This window comes from Brachyhypopomus gauderio, chromosome 1 (genome assembly GCF_052324685.1).
Source record: "Brachyhypopomus gauderio isolate BG-103 chromosome 1, BGAUD_0.2, whole genome shotgun sequence".
Taxonomy (NCBI): Eukaryota; Metazoa; Chordata; class Actinopteri; order Gymnotiformes; family Hypopomidae; genus Brachyhypopomus; species Brachyhypopomus gauderio.
In genome coordinates, this window is record NC_135211.1 from 46,091,317 (window position 1) to 46,109,299 (window position 17,983).

At 43.4% G+C, this 17,983-nt stretch overlaps 1 protein-coding gene across 3 annotated transcripts in view; it reads right to left on the reverse strand.

Annotated features, from left to right (window-relative positions):
* Nucleotides 1-468: 468 nt before the first annotated feature.
* The window catches only part of LOC143522362 (inactive phospholipase D5), a 34,210-nt gene continuing 16,695 nt past the window's right edge, over nucleotides 469-17,983 (reverse strand). The window contains exons 3-11 of one of the 3 annotated variants that reach the window (XR_013132974.1): nucleotides 13,558-13,735; nucleotides 11,607-11,715; nucleotides 11,205-11,332; nucleotides 9,960-10,157; nucleotides 9,012-9,148; nucleotides 5,655-5,823; nucleotides 5,319-5,409; nucleotides 3,768-4,083; nucleotides 469-1,160 (exon numbers count right to left, since the gene is read on the reverse strand). Coding sequence is in view for 2 of the 3 variants with exons in the window: in XM_077016099.1 (XP_076872214.1) it covers nucleotides 3,827-4,083; nucleotides 5,319-5,409; nucleotides 5,655-5,823; nucleotides 9,012-9,148; nucleotides 9,960-10,157; nucleotides 11,205-11,332; nucleotides 11,607-11,715; nucleotides 13,558-13,735 (1,267 nt within the window). In the remaining variant the exon portion in view is untranslated. Of the gene's footprint in view, nucleotides 4,084-5,318; nucleotides 5,410-5,654; nucleotides 5,824-9,011; nucleotides 9,149-9,959; nucleotides 10,158-11,204; nucleotides 11,333-11,606; nucleotides 11,716-13,557; nucleotides 13,736-17,983 lie in introns of all 3 variants that reach the window. The other 2 variants (XM_077016099.1, XM_077016110.1) reach the window with 2 other exon arrangements.

Here is a 17,983-nt window from a genome sequence, read left to right on the forward strand (position 1 = left end):
TTCTCTTTATTAGGCATACAAACGCAGATCATCAAATAAATTGGACATTAACCAAGGTATTGTAAATATACTGTTACAGGGCTGCCAACTTCGAGAGATTAGAGAGTTTGCTCTCATCCTGCTATTTGAAAAGGACTGAATTATAAATAGAGGTGTTTTTTTTTTTACTTAGAAAATCTGTGTGATAATTGAAGACAGAGTGTCTCAATCTCAGATGTAAAAATTGGCAGACCTGAATCCTCTTTTTAGGGATACAATATTGTTTAAGAAGGCAGACCATGCAAAAATATAGCAAATATGTTATCATTCATTGTATAACAGTATACCAAGTAAGCAGCTGCCCATCAGACATTATTAAAGGGACTGCAAGATTTTTTGCCTACCACCTATAATTTATATATATATATATATATATATATATATATATATATATATATATATATATATATATATATATGCATAATTTATAAGAATTAAAGCTGAAGTTTAAATACGTTATTACGTTTACAAGGTAGTGATTACAATGGGTTTAGTACATTTCTTGTAAATGTATTCGTTATTTGTCAGCGAACTTTGGCAGCAGAAGCAATTTAAGCAAAACATCATATGGCAGCAGTGAGTTTATAATAATACAATCTCCTACTTTCATGCAAAATGTTTTTTTCCCAGTGTTATTTTTATGTAACTGAATATGTAAACAGAGCTGGTGCTTGTCCTGTAAAGTCCTGTAATGTCCTGTAACATTCTCCAACCCCTCTTAACTGTGGTTCACATGGACACAATCTTATCTGTGCTAATCTTTTTACAAATTTTATTACGCAAGTGTAACATTCTGATATAACTAACATTTATGAGGACTGAAATGGAAAAGAAGTAATAATTAAGAACTGATTTGTTGTTTAAGTGCCAACAAAGTATATAACATTATGAAATAAACATTTCTATCCCCCCCCCCCCCCCCCAGGACTAGCCCAGTCCCAGAACTACTGCTGGGACACTTGTGTGGTCCTCCAGGGTAATTTGTCCCTGTGACGTTGGGCTGAAGAGGCTGGTGGTTCTGTGTCTCACTCCAGCCTCCTGAGCATGTGTGGGAGTCGAGCGCTGAGACATCACCTGCATGGTGGTCAGTAGTTTGTGAAGAACTTTGAGCTCCCATTGGCCTTTTCAGAATTGGAGCGATCATGTGATGGAGGAGAGAGACCAATCATAATACAGAAAAATGTCTACAATTAAGCTGAGGAAAAAAATGGGAGAAAATAAATCCAAAAGTGTTTTTTTTTATACATTAACAAATAAACTGGGACTAAACAGATTGAACTATTCAAGGATGAATTTTCTTAAGTTTTGTAACCCACAGATGAGATATAGCCAGATGTTCATAAATGTTTCTTGAGAAGCTTGGACCAGAGCAGCAGTTTTGTATTCATACATTTAAACAATTTGCATACAGAATTTGCATACAGAATTTGTGCATGAGTTATGAATAAATAACAATACCTGCCTTGAGGCTTTGGTATATGTTCTACACACAAATTTTTCAATGCTCATAAAGAATGTGGAATATAGTGGAATATAAAAATATAAAATTCCTTTGACAAAAAAGAAGTGATGATAAAGAATTTACTTAAAAGTGCCAGCAAAGTGGCTACATAAAATTTCTCTGATAAAAGAAAAATAGAATAATACAAAAATATTCAGTCTCTGTTCTCAACATAATTGAAACACACAAACGGTCTGCAAAAAGATGCAGATCACTCAGCCAACATCTGTTTAAAGTCAAAGAACCAGAAGTGGTTGGTTCAAAAATACTTCTTTACCACCATTTGAATCCAGATATCCAATCAAAGACAGCCCAGGATGAGGCTCATGCGAACCCAGTGAAACAGTCTCTCAGTACTTTATACCTTAGTCTCTCAGTTTCTAGTACCTAATACCTCAGTATCTCCATTTTCAGTACCTAATACCTGTCTCACAGTACTTCGTACCTCAGTCTCTCAGTATCTATTACCTCAGTGCCTAGCACCTCAGTCTCTCAGTACCTAGTACCTCGGGCTCTCAGTACCTAGTACTTCAGTCTCTCAGTACCTAGTACCTCAATCTCTCAGTACCTAACACCTCAGTCTCTCAGTACCTAGTACCTCAGTCTCTCAGTACCTAGTACCTCGGGCTCTCAGTACCTAGTACCTCGGGCTCTCAGTACCTAACACCTCGGTATCTCAGTACCTAACACCTCAGTCTCTCAGTACCTAGTACCTCAGTCTCTCAGTACCTAGTACCTCAGTCTCTCAGTTTTCAGTACCTAGTACCTCAGTCTCTCAGTACCTAGTACAGTGAGTCCCCGCTTAATGACGGGTCTGGTTAACGACGGACCGGAGTTACGACTGATTTTTATTTTATTTTGGAGGAGCAGTGGCAGCACAGTTGAGTGTAGTGGAGTGTTGTGTTCGATAAGCTGAGGCAGCCCATCTCAGCAACGCGATCACTCTTTCTCACGCTGTATGCACGCACGAGAACATTGTTAGTTTTTTCTATACTGTATTTACGATCAAAGCGTATCTAAATCTAGGGTCACGCTTAACAACGAAAACTGCTTTACGATGGACTTTTCAGTCTCTAACCCCGTCGTTAAGCGGGGTCTCACTGTACCTCAGTCTTTCAGTACCCATTACCTCAGTACCTAGTACCTGAGTCTCTCAGTACCTATTACCTCAGTGCCTAGCACCTCAGTCTCTCAGTACCTAGTACATCGGGCTCTCAGTACCTATTACCTCAGTCTCTCAGTACCTAACACCTCAGTCTCTCAGTACCTAGTACCTCAGTCTCTCAGTACCTCAGTCTCTCAGTACGTATTACCTCAGTGCCTAGCACCTGTCTCTCAGTACCTAGTACCTCAGTCTATCAGTACCTAGCACCCCAGTCTCTCAGTACCTAGTACCTCAGTCTCTCAGTACCTAGTACCTCAGTACCGTGTACCTCCCTTCCCAAAGCAAACCCTGTGAAGCTGAGTGTTATATTATCAACAAAGAGTGCTGGCTTCACTTTATGGAGCCATGAAACAGTCCTGCTGCACAAGATGTGTCCGAAATTCATGTTTTAATGAAAAGGCCACCGCCTAGGGCCACATTCCAACAGTGAGGATCATTTACCTTATGAACCTTTGCATAATAAACCCTGATCTGTTACAAAACACATAGAATGAGTGGTATACAGTACAGTGAAGAATACAAAATGTTTAAATAAGATGGAATATAAAAACAGCCACATGCTTGTAAAAGGAATGACTCCTTGCTGTCAACACTCTTAACATCTGCTGGTGGCCTTAAATATTAAGCCATCAAACAAACAAACCAGCAAAGCAAGTCTATCAGCTAGAAATCTGAATTTTTTTCTGAAATCATAACATTTCATGCCAAACACAGTGGGGTATATTGGTGATTATAGCTTTACGTTCAGAATTCATTGCTCTACTATAAAGTGTCCATTTGTGAATAAGGCTAGAAGCAAGTGGCCAAAATGTGTGTTTATGACATTGTGTTTGATTTCATTTACATATGAAAAACAGACCAAATGTAAAGTTTAAAAAATGTGTTTGAGCAGCTTCACCAGGTTACTGAGAAGGTAATTAAAGTGAAAGATTTAGTTGGATTGGAGACTAACGGGGTGCGAAAATAAACATTCCTAGATTAAAATCTTCTTGAAAAAGAGGAGAGTGATAACTCTCAGCAATCAAAATTAACAATCCATGAGTTATTACACAGTCAACAAACCTGTTATGGAAAGGCCAGTGTTAGATGGCCCGGGTGCCTGTGCTTGGCGAGCTGGCGGCTCACAGCGAGGTGTTGGGGCTGTGCTCATGCTCTGTGCTACCTGGGAAGTCCTTCAGCAGGGGACCATTGGAGGCAGCGTTGGCCCCGCACATGGGCACTGTGTTCGGCTGCAGCGTCTTGCTGTATGTGGAGTGCCAGTCCCTGTCGAAGAGTGCTCGCACACGCTCCACCGCGGCCGGACCGGACTCACGCTGGCTCAGGACCAATCCCGCTCCTGCGTTGTACACAAACTCGTTCCCCACCCAGTCAAAGTTCCCTGGACAGCCAAAAAGACACAAGACAGCCATAGACTATTATTATTACTTTTTACACACACACACACACACACACACACACACACACACACACACACACACACACACACGGACGTAATTTGGGGGGGGGACGGGGGGGACATGTCCCCCCCACTTTTTCAAAAGTCGGGTTTGGTCCCCCCCCAGTTTTTATGGTTAAAACCAAATATTTAAATAGCGACAAATCCATGCCCCCCCCACTTTTGAAATCAAAATTATGTCCATGCACACACACACACACACACACACAACCACACACAACCACACACAACCACAAATGCACATACATATACTCACATCCATCATCCAAATGCTATATACCAACTGGAATGAGAAGGAGAAGGGTCTTTCAACGTGTGAGATCCATTGTCCAAGGTGAGACACGAAAGATCCATGAATACATCCTTGAATGCATCCAGAGATGATGATGGAGTACCTCAGATAGACGGGCCGTGGTCGCCATGGAAGCAGGGGGGTGTCATGGCATGATAAACCCCTTCATGGAATGTGCCACCGACAGATAACATAAAACAATCTTACCGATGTCTGTGAAAGCAGGCCTGAAAGACGGCACTAATCACCAATCATGGCAGCGCAAGATTAAGCACTTTGTGCTCTGAGAGGGCGCGACAGGGATCGTAAGCGCGAGCGTATGTAAGGAAAGAGATGGACACCCCACCAGGTACACATGGGAGGAACCCCAGAGAGCCCTGGAGAACAAGCTCTGGATCCAGACAGACAGACAAGCAGTGTCTAACCAACCAGACATACTGATAAAAGACAAGATGCAGAAAACCGCAGTGGTAACCACAGCCGCAGCCTTCCCAAGAGCTAGAAACATCCAACGAATGCAATATGAGCAGCAGGAAAAATGCCAGGGACTGAAAGAATAAAATGTTAGCACCTTGGCTGTCACGCTGGTGATGGAGGCACCCAGCGGTAAGACATTTTAAAATGGATGAACTCTGCATTGGCAGCAATGAACATGGAAAATGGAACTTTAGAACCATATAGAATGAAGTTACATTTTGAACAGCTAGTTTTCCAACATAATACCTCCAAGAACACACACACACAGACACACACACAGACACACACAGACACACACACACACACACACTACTGTAATAATAGGCAGGGCATGCTCATTTCTATAATTCCCAAAAGCCAGTACAATGAAAAAGTAATTTTTGCACACCTATGTACACGGAGGAGTCTGTCACCATGTATCTGTGATGGTTAATGCCTTGTGGATTTCCATCATCCCGGAGCCGAGGGCTGAAGACCCTCTATGTAAAAAATAAACACAAGCGATAATGTTATGATAAACAAAACACGGTGTTGCCATTAGTTTATATTAAAACATGAAGTTACAAATGCTGACCAAAAGGTGGCACACTATTCTTCAAAATTGATGTGAACTAGCAGGGCCTACACTGACCAATGAGAGTTGACTAATGAGAGGAGTCAAAGTAGGGATCACCAAATAAAGCCTCGTGATTCGTCCCCGTGACTCTTATGAGTGTTCTCTCACCGCCTCTGCTGAGCAGTTGGTCATCTCCATACACAGGCTCTTCAGAGACCACAGGAAGTTGAAGGCCAGCGGGTGCATCTGCTCCCAGCAGCTGATCAGCAGACGGACCTTGACACGCCTCAGGATCATGGCTTCACGGAGCATACCGTCGATCTGAGACCAGTATCTGCTGAAGGGCACAAACCGCGGGGTGTCTGAGCACGGAGAGACCACACTCGGCACACAGCACAAGCCACCTCCATCACCTCCATCACCTCCATCATGCCATCACTCCTTTGCACGCATGCGCGTTACTCCATAAATGGAGAGCAGGTAAGCGCACTTTAGGCGGGATACATAAAACATCAATAAATCAGCAAATATGAAATCGTTCTAATAGATAAAAGCCCAATAAAACCGAGTGAGTCATCAGATAAAGTTCCCAATACTTTGAAGAGTAAATAAATTAACTTGGACGTAAAAAAAAAAAAACACAAACAAAACATAAAGGCCCATGAATAATGAGGACGGAGTGAGGAAAGGTAAATGGGGAAATGGACATTCACTGCAAACACAAAGCTCAGCAGGACTAAACTGCACCTCCAGCCTGAATACAGGCCCTAAGCTGTGAGGTCCTTCTGTTTTTAAACCAAGTCTCTGCCTGATTGCATCAGTCGGCTCTGTCTGTGCAGTCAGACATACACGGCGTTCCCCACTCAGCACATCACCCGGGACTCTCACAGTTTCCCACGTAACTTCGACTGTTCATTTCAGAACAGTATATGAGGGGGTCAGTGCTGGGCGTTTAGATCCATTAACAGGAGGGAGAACTTTGAGGGTTGTTATGGGTTGGTAGAGGAGTTGTTGTGTTTGTGTTATTAATGAGAACAGCCCATCTTGTAAAGCGAACTGGGCTCTTTGCTGTTCAAACAAGCTCTTCACTTTTCCTGGCCAAATTTTTAGCAGAAACTTCCAACAACAGTGGGTGTTTCTCAGCAAAATATGGTTTTACTGAAAGCTATTTACTTAAGGCATATGAACCTAATGTAAACCAAGCACATGTGGTGATGTAGTGGAGAATGCCCCTTCATCATCACTCCTGTCACCCTCCTCTGGGTGACCCAAGGACCACGACCCCCCGGGAGTGACCTTCTTCCACAGCCTTGAGGACCCCTCACGATCAGATCCATTAAGGGACTTAGCATGAGGAATTATGGCACCCACCAGACCAGATGGCCCTGTTTATGGTCTTTCTTGCTTACCATGGCACTTTCCTAACAATAAACTATACATTTGGAATGCACAAACAGACCTATATTCAAGAATGCTCAAATTCTCCATCATTCTTTTAACTCCAGAGGAAACAGCTCTTCGAGACCAATCTAGGAACACCAAGTGTGACATTATTCTAACAAAGGGCAGGATCATTATCCTTGATGAAGACTACAGGACCATTGGGTCCCTGCAACATAACCATACCTTGTCTATAATACCTTGTGCCATCAGGACTCTGGAATAATGTTTAAATGTACAGACTAAACCCCATATCTGTCCTGCTACACCATTTAACCTGTGAATATGTTTGATGTGTGCCATCTTTTTCCCCCTTCTGTGGGCCATGCATCTATTTAGGAAAATCATAACGCTATTTTCTGTACCTGGACGTCTTACAGTCTGCCATGTGTTTTAGGTTTCAATCATCAGCACGAGTTACAGTGGCTCTTCTGTGGGATCAGAGCGGGTGGGAGAGTCTTCTTTCCCACACGTCAGTGAGCCGTGACCCTGTCTCCAGTTCACTGCTTGTCCTTCCCTGGTCTGCTTTTGGTAGGTGCAAATCTGGAACACCCCTGTCATCTGCCGTGGTGGAGGTGATCTGAACCAATCATCTAGCAGTTACAATCAATCAACCACCTAGCTGTTATGGCCCTCATCAACACAAACACATACGCATGTCCATTTGTCCTGCGTCCACCACATCATCAAGAAGTGACTGTTCTTGTTGCCTAATAAATCCCACCTGACAGATGACACTGTTACGAGATAAAGTGTGAGTCACCTCACCTGTCAGTGGCTTCAACACTGTGGCTGACTGGAGTGCCTGTGTGTTGATGTAATATAAATATATACACTCACCGGCCACTTTATTAGGTACACCTGTCCAACTGCTCATTAATGCAAATGTTGAATTAGCCAATCATATGGCAGCAACTCAATGCATTTAGGCTTGTAGACATGGCCAAGAGAATCTGTTGCAGTTCAAACCGAGCATCAGAATTGGGAAGAAAGGTGATTTAAGTGACTTTGAATGTGGCATGGTTGTTGGCTTGTCTGAGTATTTCAGAAACTGCTGATCTACTGGGATTTTCACAGCCATCTCTAGGGTTTACAGAGAATGGTCCAAAAAAGAGAAAATATCCAGTCAGCGGCAGTTCTGTGTGTGCAAATGTCTTGTTGATGCCACAGGTCAGAGGAGAATGGCCAGACTGGTTTGAGCTGATAGAAATGAAACAGTAACTCAAATAACCAGTCATTACAACCGAGGCATGCAGAAGAGCATCTCTGAACGTACAACACGTTGAACCCTGAGGCGGCTACAGCAGTAGAAGACCACACCGGGTGCCTCTCCTGTCAGCTAAGAACAGGAAACAGAGGCTACAATTCACACAGGCTCACCAAAATTGGACAATAGAAGATTGGAAAAACCTGGTCTACTATTCCCTTCGGGTTTGATGAGTCTCGGTTTCTGCTGCAACATTCGGATGGTAGGGTCAGAAGTTGGCATCAACAACATGAAAGCATCCTGCCTTGTATCCATGATTCAGGCTGGTGGTGGTAGTGCAATGGTGTGGGGGATATTTTCCTGGCACACTTTGGGCCCATTAGAACCAATTGAGCACCGTGTCAACGCTACAGCCTCCTTAGCTGTGTATACTTGTATACTTGGGATTATTGTTGCTGACCATATCCATCCCTTTATGACCACAGTGTACCCAATGCACCATGTCATAAAGTGTGAATCATCTCAGACTGGTTTCTTGTACACGACAATGAGTTCACTGTACTCAAATGACCTCCACACTCACCAGATCTCAATTCAATAGAGTACCTTTGGGATGTGTGGATCTGTTCATGCAAGAATAATGAACACATTCCATGTTTTTCCAACACATCCCCAAGGTACTTTTTCTTTTTACATTCAGCATTTAGCTTTGTTACTAAATAAAATATTATGTATATTTTCCATGTTGTGCATGTCCTAATTACATTTTTAAAGCATTCCAGTGCAGTTCAACGGGGGTGTTTTTTTTTTAGTGTTACTCCAGACCCTAACGACCATGTGAAGAGTGTTGTCAGGGATGATGGCGTGAGCAGACTCACGTCTGTGCGCCGTTGTTGAGAAGAGGCAGGTAGTCCATCATGGAGATGTAGATGAACTTCTCCGCCTCCTGAATGACGTGGAAGATGGCGTCAATGTCTCTGGTCCGATCTTTCGGGCAGAAGAGATCCGGCGAACTCTAAAGCAAACAACAATCGTTTCAGCACAACTGCTCTACAACCTTTGGGCCTTCCCACTTTTGTACATTTTCTCTGAATTTTGTAATTATTGTAATTAATGTAATTGGCCTGGCTGATTTTTTAATGTGTAAAAACCTACATTAGATTTGTGAAAACAATGAAACCTAACTGATCATTTGGTTAATATTAAATTCATATTTCCAACATGAAACCAGGTGCTCCTAGTCTTCTACTCATCTGTACAATGTTCACCTTCACCTGAAGTTGTGTGCTGATTACTAAAAACAAGTTCTGTTTGTAATACAGCAAAACACCTGAAAAGCCTACAGCACTGAGGCACAGATATGAATGAATAATTCTTGAGGGGAGGTTTTAGAGAACACTGATTGATTCCATCTCTCAATCTCTCAAGAGAATCCTGGGGGACTTGCAAGCTCTCCAGCAGCTGTTACCGTGATTTCTGTGCAGGTCTGGAGTCATCGATTGCAGACAAACAAGGTTCATCTGTAACCAAGGCCACTGTTTCCACGTTAACTTGTCTTTTGAACTAACATGGTCCTTTCATTCAGTTCACATTACTATTACTCTTAATTGCTATATATATATATATATATATATATATATATAGAGAGAGAGAGAGAGAGAGAGAGAGAGAGAGAGAGAGAGAGGGAGAGGAGAGAGAAAGAGAGGCAGAGAGAGATGGAAACAGATAGACAGGCAGTTCACACGGTGCACTCGTTAACATCCATTCATCATCGTCATCATCATCATTCTCCTCCCCCATTTGCAGCATCTGTCCTTCACACTCACAGAGACGTAGGCCTTGGTGCTGGAGCCATTGAGCAGCAGTTCCAGGGGTTTCTCCTTGCTGTAGATCGCATACAGCCTCTTGGACCAGATGGACGGGACAAAGTCCCTGTACTGTAGCTGCCAGTAGAGATTGAAGATCCTGTGAAGGTCCAGCACCAGGCAGCTGCACTCGTAGATGATGACTCCCAGCTCCTTCAGCTGTCGGAGAGCAAGTGAGTAAAGGAAACAAATGTCAGCCGTGTTTTACGGGCCCCGGAGAGGCGAACGTTTGCTAATGCGACACATCCACGCTACACGCGGAGGAATAAAAGCCATCGGCAATAAAGCCTGACATGAGTGAGGGGGAGGCGTTATTTGTTACGATGGGGGATAATGGGCAAACGTCCATCGGTAAAGAAGAAGCAGGAATCAGCCCGGTAATGCTGAGATGCACCACATGGTTCAGGGTCTTTATAAGAATGTGGAGATTTATATAGTTAATCACTGGAGTGAATGGAGCATATAAAAACACACAGAGAATATTCAGAGAAACACACACGCGCATGCTCCTGCACACACACATATGCAATTGCACACCCTCGTGTACGCCTGCACATACAGAAACTGAATTGGTAATGGTCCACTGACTGGCCAACAGAACATTTGCATTACATTACAGCTGGCACGGCACGTCTCGGCCAGCCGGCACCCGCTCCCGTGACCTCTGTGTTGGAGCACACTGGACGCTCCACCTGCAGGGCTGACAGGCTCCACCTACACTACAACTTCACAGGTGCTCAAGTGATCAAAAGGTGGAAGAAGCGTTCTCGCCACAGGTTCCCTCCGGTCTCCTCTGGCACCTGGCCCAGGGCACTCGCCGCTTCTCTGATCACAAAGTCCTCTGAAAGAGTTCTTCCTCTGTCCCTGTCAGGACAGGCACGGGCAGCCCGACAGGCAAGGTCAGCCCAACAGGCACAGGCAGCCGACAGGCAAGGTCAGCCAGTCAGGCACAGGCAGTCAGACAGGCAAGGGTGGCCCAACAGGCACGGGCAGCCCGACAGGCAAGGGCGGCCTCCACACACCCACTCCTGCTAGGCTATGCCACAAGGACTGCCTCCATCATTAGCATGACCGATACATGCTAGGAATGGATGTAGATTTCTATGTGTGATATATGAAAACTGACAGAGAATGTATCAAAATATGCATCAAATTCACAATTATGATGATTATTAGGAGAAGATAAATGAGGTGTTTTTGCATTACCGTGGACAGAGATCTCCAGTCCATTGCAGCACTACCAATGTACATGTGTTTCCTGTCCACCACCCAGAATGAGGAATGGAGCTGGCCTTTGGTGAGGGCAGTCATGTTCAAATAATGCACTTCTGCACCTGTATGGGAGTGGGGCAAAGAAAAATGAACTCCTGCTAAGTATGGGTGAGATTGGGTTAGAGCTAACATATTAAAAACATTATAAAAATCCTAAGATCTATTGCTAGACAGCACTACTAATTTACAAATGATATCTCAGCTTCTAGTTCTAGAACTTGATGAGAAACACTTCTTGATGAGAAACATTTCTAGAACGTATCTGTTCTAGCAAAAGAGCCCCGTGAAGCTTCTGTTTCTATTCTAAGCTGATCTTCTGAAAGATGTTGCACTGACCCCAGTGAGAGAGAAGACCGAGCTCTTCAGATCGCGTCAGGCCACTGGCAACCTTCAGATGAACACCCCCCGTCTTCAGGTCCATCAGGTGCTGGAGTAATTGTTGGCCCTGTGGACAACAGCCAGCATGAAACATCAGGCCAAAAGAACCTAGTGCCCAGTACTCCTTTCAGTGCCTGGATGGCACCGGACCATCTTCTACAAGTGCAGTTATTAGTTCTTTTCTGTTGAAGAGAGACGGTAGAACTGAGGATTCTGGGAAGTTGCCTCTTTAAGGAGAAAAGGCTCTGGGAAAATTGAATGGTAGCTTGTGATATGTTATAATATCCTGAGTTTTTCCTAAGATGTCATTCACTGTTGCTGAAAGATCTAAGCAAAGTGCAGGAAATTACATCAGCTCACGATCCCGAGGGGAATATCACAAATACTTGTAGAAATATGAAATCTCTGCCTTGATGAAATTTACAGCTTATATCTGTAAATTTTATATCCCCTTCCCCCCCTTCCCTGTGTGCAGCTTATATCTGCACAACACAGGTGCTACACCATATTTTTTGAATTCTTAGAAATTCACTATACACTTGAATAAAACAGAAAGCCAATCCCAATAAGCTGTAACATAAGGGGAAAGTGACAGATTTTTTTCAGACAACCGGGGATATTGAGAGTCTGGTTTCTAAGGACCAACTTAACAGGTCTACAACAAACTAAGCATCTAAGCATTCACTTTCTTCATATGTTTCATTTGGCAACTGGACATCACAAGAGATATAAAAGCCTCTATACAGAGCTTCCTAAATAGTTAGTCATAATTACTCTGCATGAATCACTCCATTAAACTAGAAATGAGCAGTTATATCAAGCCAGATTTTTTTTTGTTTGTTTGTTTAAGAATCTTCTTTAGGCAAGGACATCAAAATGTGTTCGAAGTTTGACTCTGGAAAAGCACTTATCTGCCAATTAAGCTTTTAACTCTGCTTTGAAAGTACCATCTGTCTGAGCGCAGGGTTTGTGATGGAGCTCAGGATACTTCTTTTGTATGGTTGGTACATCAAGTGCTCCGTGTGGGCACTGGTTCAGCTGGGTTTATGAGCACATCATTTCCGACTACATTTGTAGTGTTGTTGAGTCTAGCACAACAAATTCTTACCAATTCCTGTGGACTGTACGGAAAAATGCGATCACTAGTCAGCAGGTGGTCTCTAATGAGACATTGATCTTACACACTTCAGAATTTTGAGCAGCGTGCTGTTGATCTAATCTCACCCAGTTTCCATTCAATGTGTGTGTGTGTGTGTGTGTGTGTGTGTGTGTGTGTGTGTGTGTGTGTGCGGGGTAGGTATCAAGATTTCCCAGCTAGAGACACGCAGGAAGCAAATGCACCCAGCTCATGCGATTAGATCTGTGCAAGCACCGGCAGCCTAGAGTGCAAATCTCCATCCTGCCAGACTGCTGAGGCGGAAGCTGTCAGAGCCAGCGCACCTCTGTGGGCTCTAATGAAGGGAATGTTCTAGCAGAGGCAGAGTCCCCCCCCCACCCCTTCCCCCAAGAATGACAACCCCCCCCAAAGCAAGAGAGCCCCCCCCCTCTCTGTGTGCATGTACAGATGCATTAACTACAATCTGCTATTCTGCAGCTGATCTCTTTGTTTGGAGGGGAATGTGACAACTTTAATGGCACGTGACATTAATAGGCTTTGGGGCTGAACACAGCCCGCTGGGATTTATTGGCAACAGAAGTACGGAGGCAAAAGCCAAACTAGATTTAGGAAAAACAACACCAACAAACAAAGCCACATGCTTGCCTCCAATTTGCCTGTATGTTTAGCTTGTAAAAATGCTCTTAATTTGTTGGAATTGACAATATATTTCTATTTAGAAGTCTGTCAAAGAGTCCAAACTACGTAGAAAAAGACAGGTCTTTTGGCTCCTGAGCTGGGAGGCGTGGTTACCTGCTTGGCCCGTGGAAAGCGAGACTCGTGCTCTGTGGTATTCAGATCCCACTCTGGGGACACGATCTCCACCGATTTCTTGGCCAGGTTCAGAAGGTTGTGCAACCCCATGGCGAGTGGCATCGTCCCCTCATAAGAAATGGAGATGTCTTCTGGAATATTCTCCACAAGCACCACCCTGTTTTTGTGAAGGGAATAGTAACAGTGTCAGATAGGGACAGATGTTCTGATTCATTCCTACTACATGTTTCAGGGACCACTGCACTTGCACGGACAACTTGAGAAAACAAAACCACTTGTTGAGACAAGTCATGTCACAAGACTAGGCAGAACTACCTTTGTCTCCAATAACTTGTTTAAAACCTTTGTAGTACATTGCTGACAGTCTTACACTTTGTTAGATCTCCTCCATGTTGTTAAAGTTTGTTGGATGATGCTGGTGGGTTGAAATGTTCAAACAGAGCCTCAGATTCTCGATGGGACCGAGATGTAGACTACACCCCAGGGCGTTAACCTTTGTACTCTACCACCACGCCTGTGTTGCTGAAGCCTGGTTCTGGAGATCAACGACCCGCTAGGTGGTGAATCTTCAGCAGACTGAAGCGCGTTGTCTTGCAGCATCTCCCTGTGTTTTACACCATGCATCCCCACATCACTGTGCTGCCGCCCCCAAACCTCACGGCTGCCATGGTGTTTGTTGCCGAGTGGACAGTGTTAAGCCACACACAGCATTTTGATGTTTAGTCAAAAAACACAATTTTTGTCTCATCTGACCATTTCTGGCAATTCTCCAGAACAATGGGTTTTATATGTTTTTTTTGTCTAATGGTTTCTTGCCAGTTACCCTCTGATACAAACCAGCTGTATGAAGAGCTCTTGATGTTGTTGACTGGTGTAGCTCATGAAAGTGATGGTCTCTCTCTCCATCGTCCCTCATCAGGTCCTGTCCTGCTCTGCTACTCTGTGTTGAGGATGGTTTGGTCTAGACTGAGGCTGGGGGATTCCATTCAGAGTCAGTTTCCTCACAATTGATCCCACAATGCACCCTGGGATATCCAAACATTCAGATATTTTCTAGCCTTTTTTGTCTGTGTGTCAATGTCTTATTTCATCAGAATTCTCTATGGACTCCTTTTTTTTTGTAAATGATACACAGGTCAAGTGTAAGCCAACTGTGTCTTTGGTTATGCCAATAACTCATAAAATAATACAGTAACTATGTAATCTGTGTAAACGTTGGAGCTTTCATTGCAGAGGGACTGACAACAGGAACCACTATTTCTTAGCTGCTCTGTTAATGTCACAGGAGGTTTTTACATTAAATCAATGTCATTTTAAAATGATTTGAGGGTCATTTTTTATTAAATAAAACCTCAAAGTGTCATATGTAAGCCGGCAAATCTGACGAGACACTGCATGCCTCATAGCAGAGCAGTGTACATGCAAATATGACATGGGAAATCCCATCTACACCAAGAGCAGCAGGACACCAGCAGGACACCAGCAGGACACTACCAGGACACTACCAGGACACCAGCCCTCTATCCTGGCTTCAGCGGGGCAAAATCACAAGCTACATCTCAGAACAAATCAAATGAAAATGAACATACTGTTTATCAAATGAAAACACGGAAACCCAGGTGACATAAATCAAATCACGCTACGTCCTTTTATCGATTACCTGTGAGGTATCTAAAATAAATCGAATTCATATGCGCAGTGACAGCGAACATTGTTTTTATTGGACGACAGCTGCAGGGGAGATTCCCTCTGGGTTGTGGGGGAGGGGCACTCCCCTGGGTCCTATGCTCGGAATTTATTTATGCTTGGAAGGATATTCAGGTGGAGATGCATGATAGGGGGTACGGACTATACGCCAGTGAGCACATTTTTGCAGACATATGCCTCAGCATTTACTCACTTATTATAAAGATACAGGCCAGCTAATCAGTGCAGACAGCGAAACACACACACACACACACACACACACACACACACACACACACACACACACACACACACACACACACACACACACACACCCTGAGTGAGAGAGAGTATGAGAGTAAAAAACAAGTCCTAACATGGTTCACAGAGTTACGCTGCAGTGGACAGAATGTCAAATGGAGTGCAAACCTAATTTGTCAAATGGATTTTTTTCCTAATCAACCAATTAGTGCCTCCAAATGGCCTGAATATGATTACCTACGTATGAGAGAAGAACCCTGATGGATGGAACAGGGTATATTGTTTCAAATAACCTGGATAGTGTTCAGTATACAGTTACATGTTTCACCATTAAAAAGACCTGAATCAATATTTCACCCATTAACAATATCCAAACCCACAAAATTAGGTTTAATGTAAAACAAAATATCTTTACTCAGAACATGTCAATGAACTACAGTATGTCTTAGATAAATAGGTATTCATCAGTATCAGAATAGAAGTTCTAAAATGTAACCATAACTAGTAACTGGACAAAAACAGCATTTTAAATGACAGAAGCAATATCCCTGGATTTTACAGAATCTATCGATCACCGTGAGCAACAAAGAGGTTTTATAACCTCCGTTATGACCCTAAATGCACTCCTGTGTCATTTACTTAATCCAAAATGTCAGCTTCCTGTGTATCCACTAAATTATGAATGCCGTGACAGCAGTCCTGACACCTGACACCAAAAGGTATATACTCCACAAAGTGCATCCACCTGTGTTGTACACAGTAACAAAATCAGCCCACACTGCAGACATGGGTGCCGACTTGAGGCACTGGTTGAAAAAACAGATTTGCGTTTCGACACTAGACAGCACTATGGGATTTATTCTTGCATCCGTGGTCACACTGGCTTCGGTTGTGCTCATGGGACGTTCCAACATGCGTTTAGCAGCATCTGGTGAAATGAGGTTTGTAGAATGTATACTAATTGTGCAGCAGAAACTGCTGTTCCGATTCCTCTTCCATATGCTAATGCAGTTATAGCCAAAGATATTTATCTTACAAAACATGATGTGGGCATGGCGAATACTGAATACAGAATACAGAATACTGAATTCAGGACACGGAATGTTCAATACAGAACACGGAATACTGAATTCAGGGCACAGAATACTGAATTCAGGACACAAAATGCTCAATACAGAACATGGAATACTGAATTCAGGACACAAAATGCTCAATACAGAACATGGAATACTGAATTCAGGACACAAAATGCTCAATACAGAACATGGAATACTGAATTCAGGACACAAAATACGCAGTACAGAACATGGAATACTGAATTCAGGACACAAAATGCTCAATACAGAACCTGGAATACTGAATTCAGGGCACAGAACACTGAATACAGAACACAGAATACTGCACTCTGCCCCTTGTCATTTGATATCTGTATGAGCGAACTGTTACGTAAAAACAAATTCCCTGACACAGCTTTTATAAGAGAAGAAAAAAGCAGACTAGAATTTCATGAACGTGCAGGCATCCATTCTGCTATATTGACTTTAAGCAGAGTTGTGGGGCACGTAATCACCTGGACAGGTGTGGTTGAGCATCCAAGCCATTTTCCTAAGAAAGAAATGCACACCTCCCTCTCCATCAGCACGGACCACTGACTGAGCATCTAGTCGCACTTTCAGTGGAGAAGTGGGAAGAGCCTCCCGGGTGGAGCAAACACAAAATCTGGACTTCTCAATAACATCTTTGACCTTTGACATTGCTTTGACCTTTGATGGAGGTCAGACTGCTCTGGTGGGGGGAGGGGGTGATGGCGGAGTCTGGTAAACGTCCTTGGCAATAAGCAACAAGGGCCTGGTGGAGGGCGGAGTACCTATGGGTCACTGGAGAGGTCACTCTGATCTTCAGATGGACAGAGCCATATAATCCATGCTACTTTGAATATCAACAAACCCTGGACCACATTCTCCTCTATCAAGGAAGCATAAAGCCACTACTAATAAGAGGCAATACTAATACCCAGAGCTTCATCATTAAAGGTTATTAGCAATCATATATTGCACAGAGCTGTAAGACAACTAATGTAATTTGTTATAATGGTGAACCAGGGTACAGCATAATTAGTTTTGAGCCAGAAGAAACTCCAGAAAGGCCACTCTGTTCTAACACTGAAGGAGAGGTTTTGGACAGGCACTCTGGCAGAGCTAATTAACGTCTGTTTGACATTTGAGCAACACATCAGCCTTGTCCTGGGTTGCACATCACCAAGCTTCTGATCTGATTTAAACTGTAAAGAAGTTAATCACCCCCCCCCATGGTTTATGCAATATCAGACGTCTACTGAGCATGCATGAAACCTCTCTGTGGCAAACAACGCCTGACGTCTGAGAGGCTGAACATGGCTGAAACTCTCCTGTGAAAAGATTATTATCTTGTCTATTTCTTCCTTTCTCTTGTTTTGTTC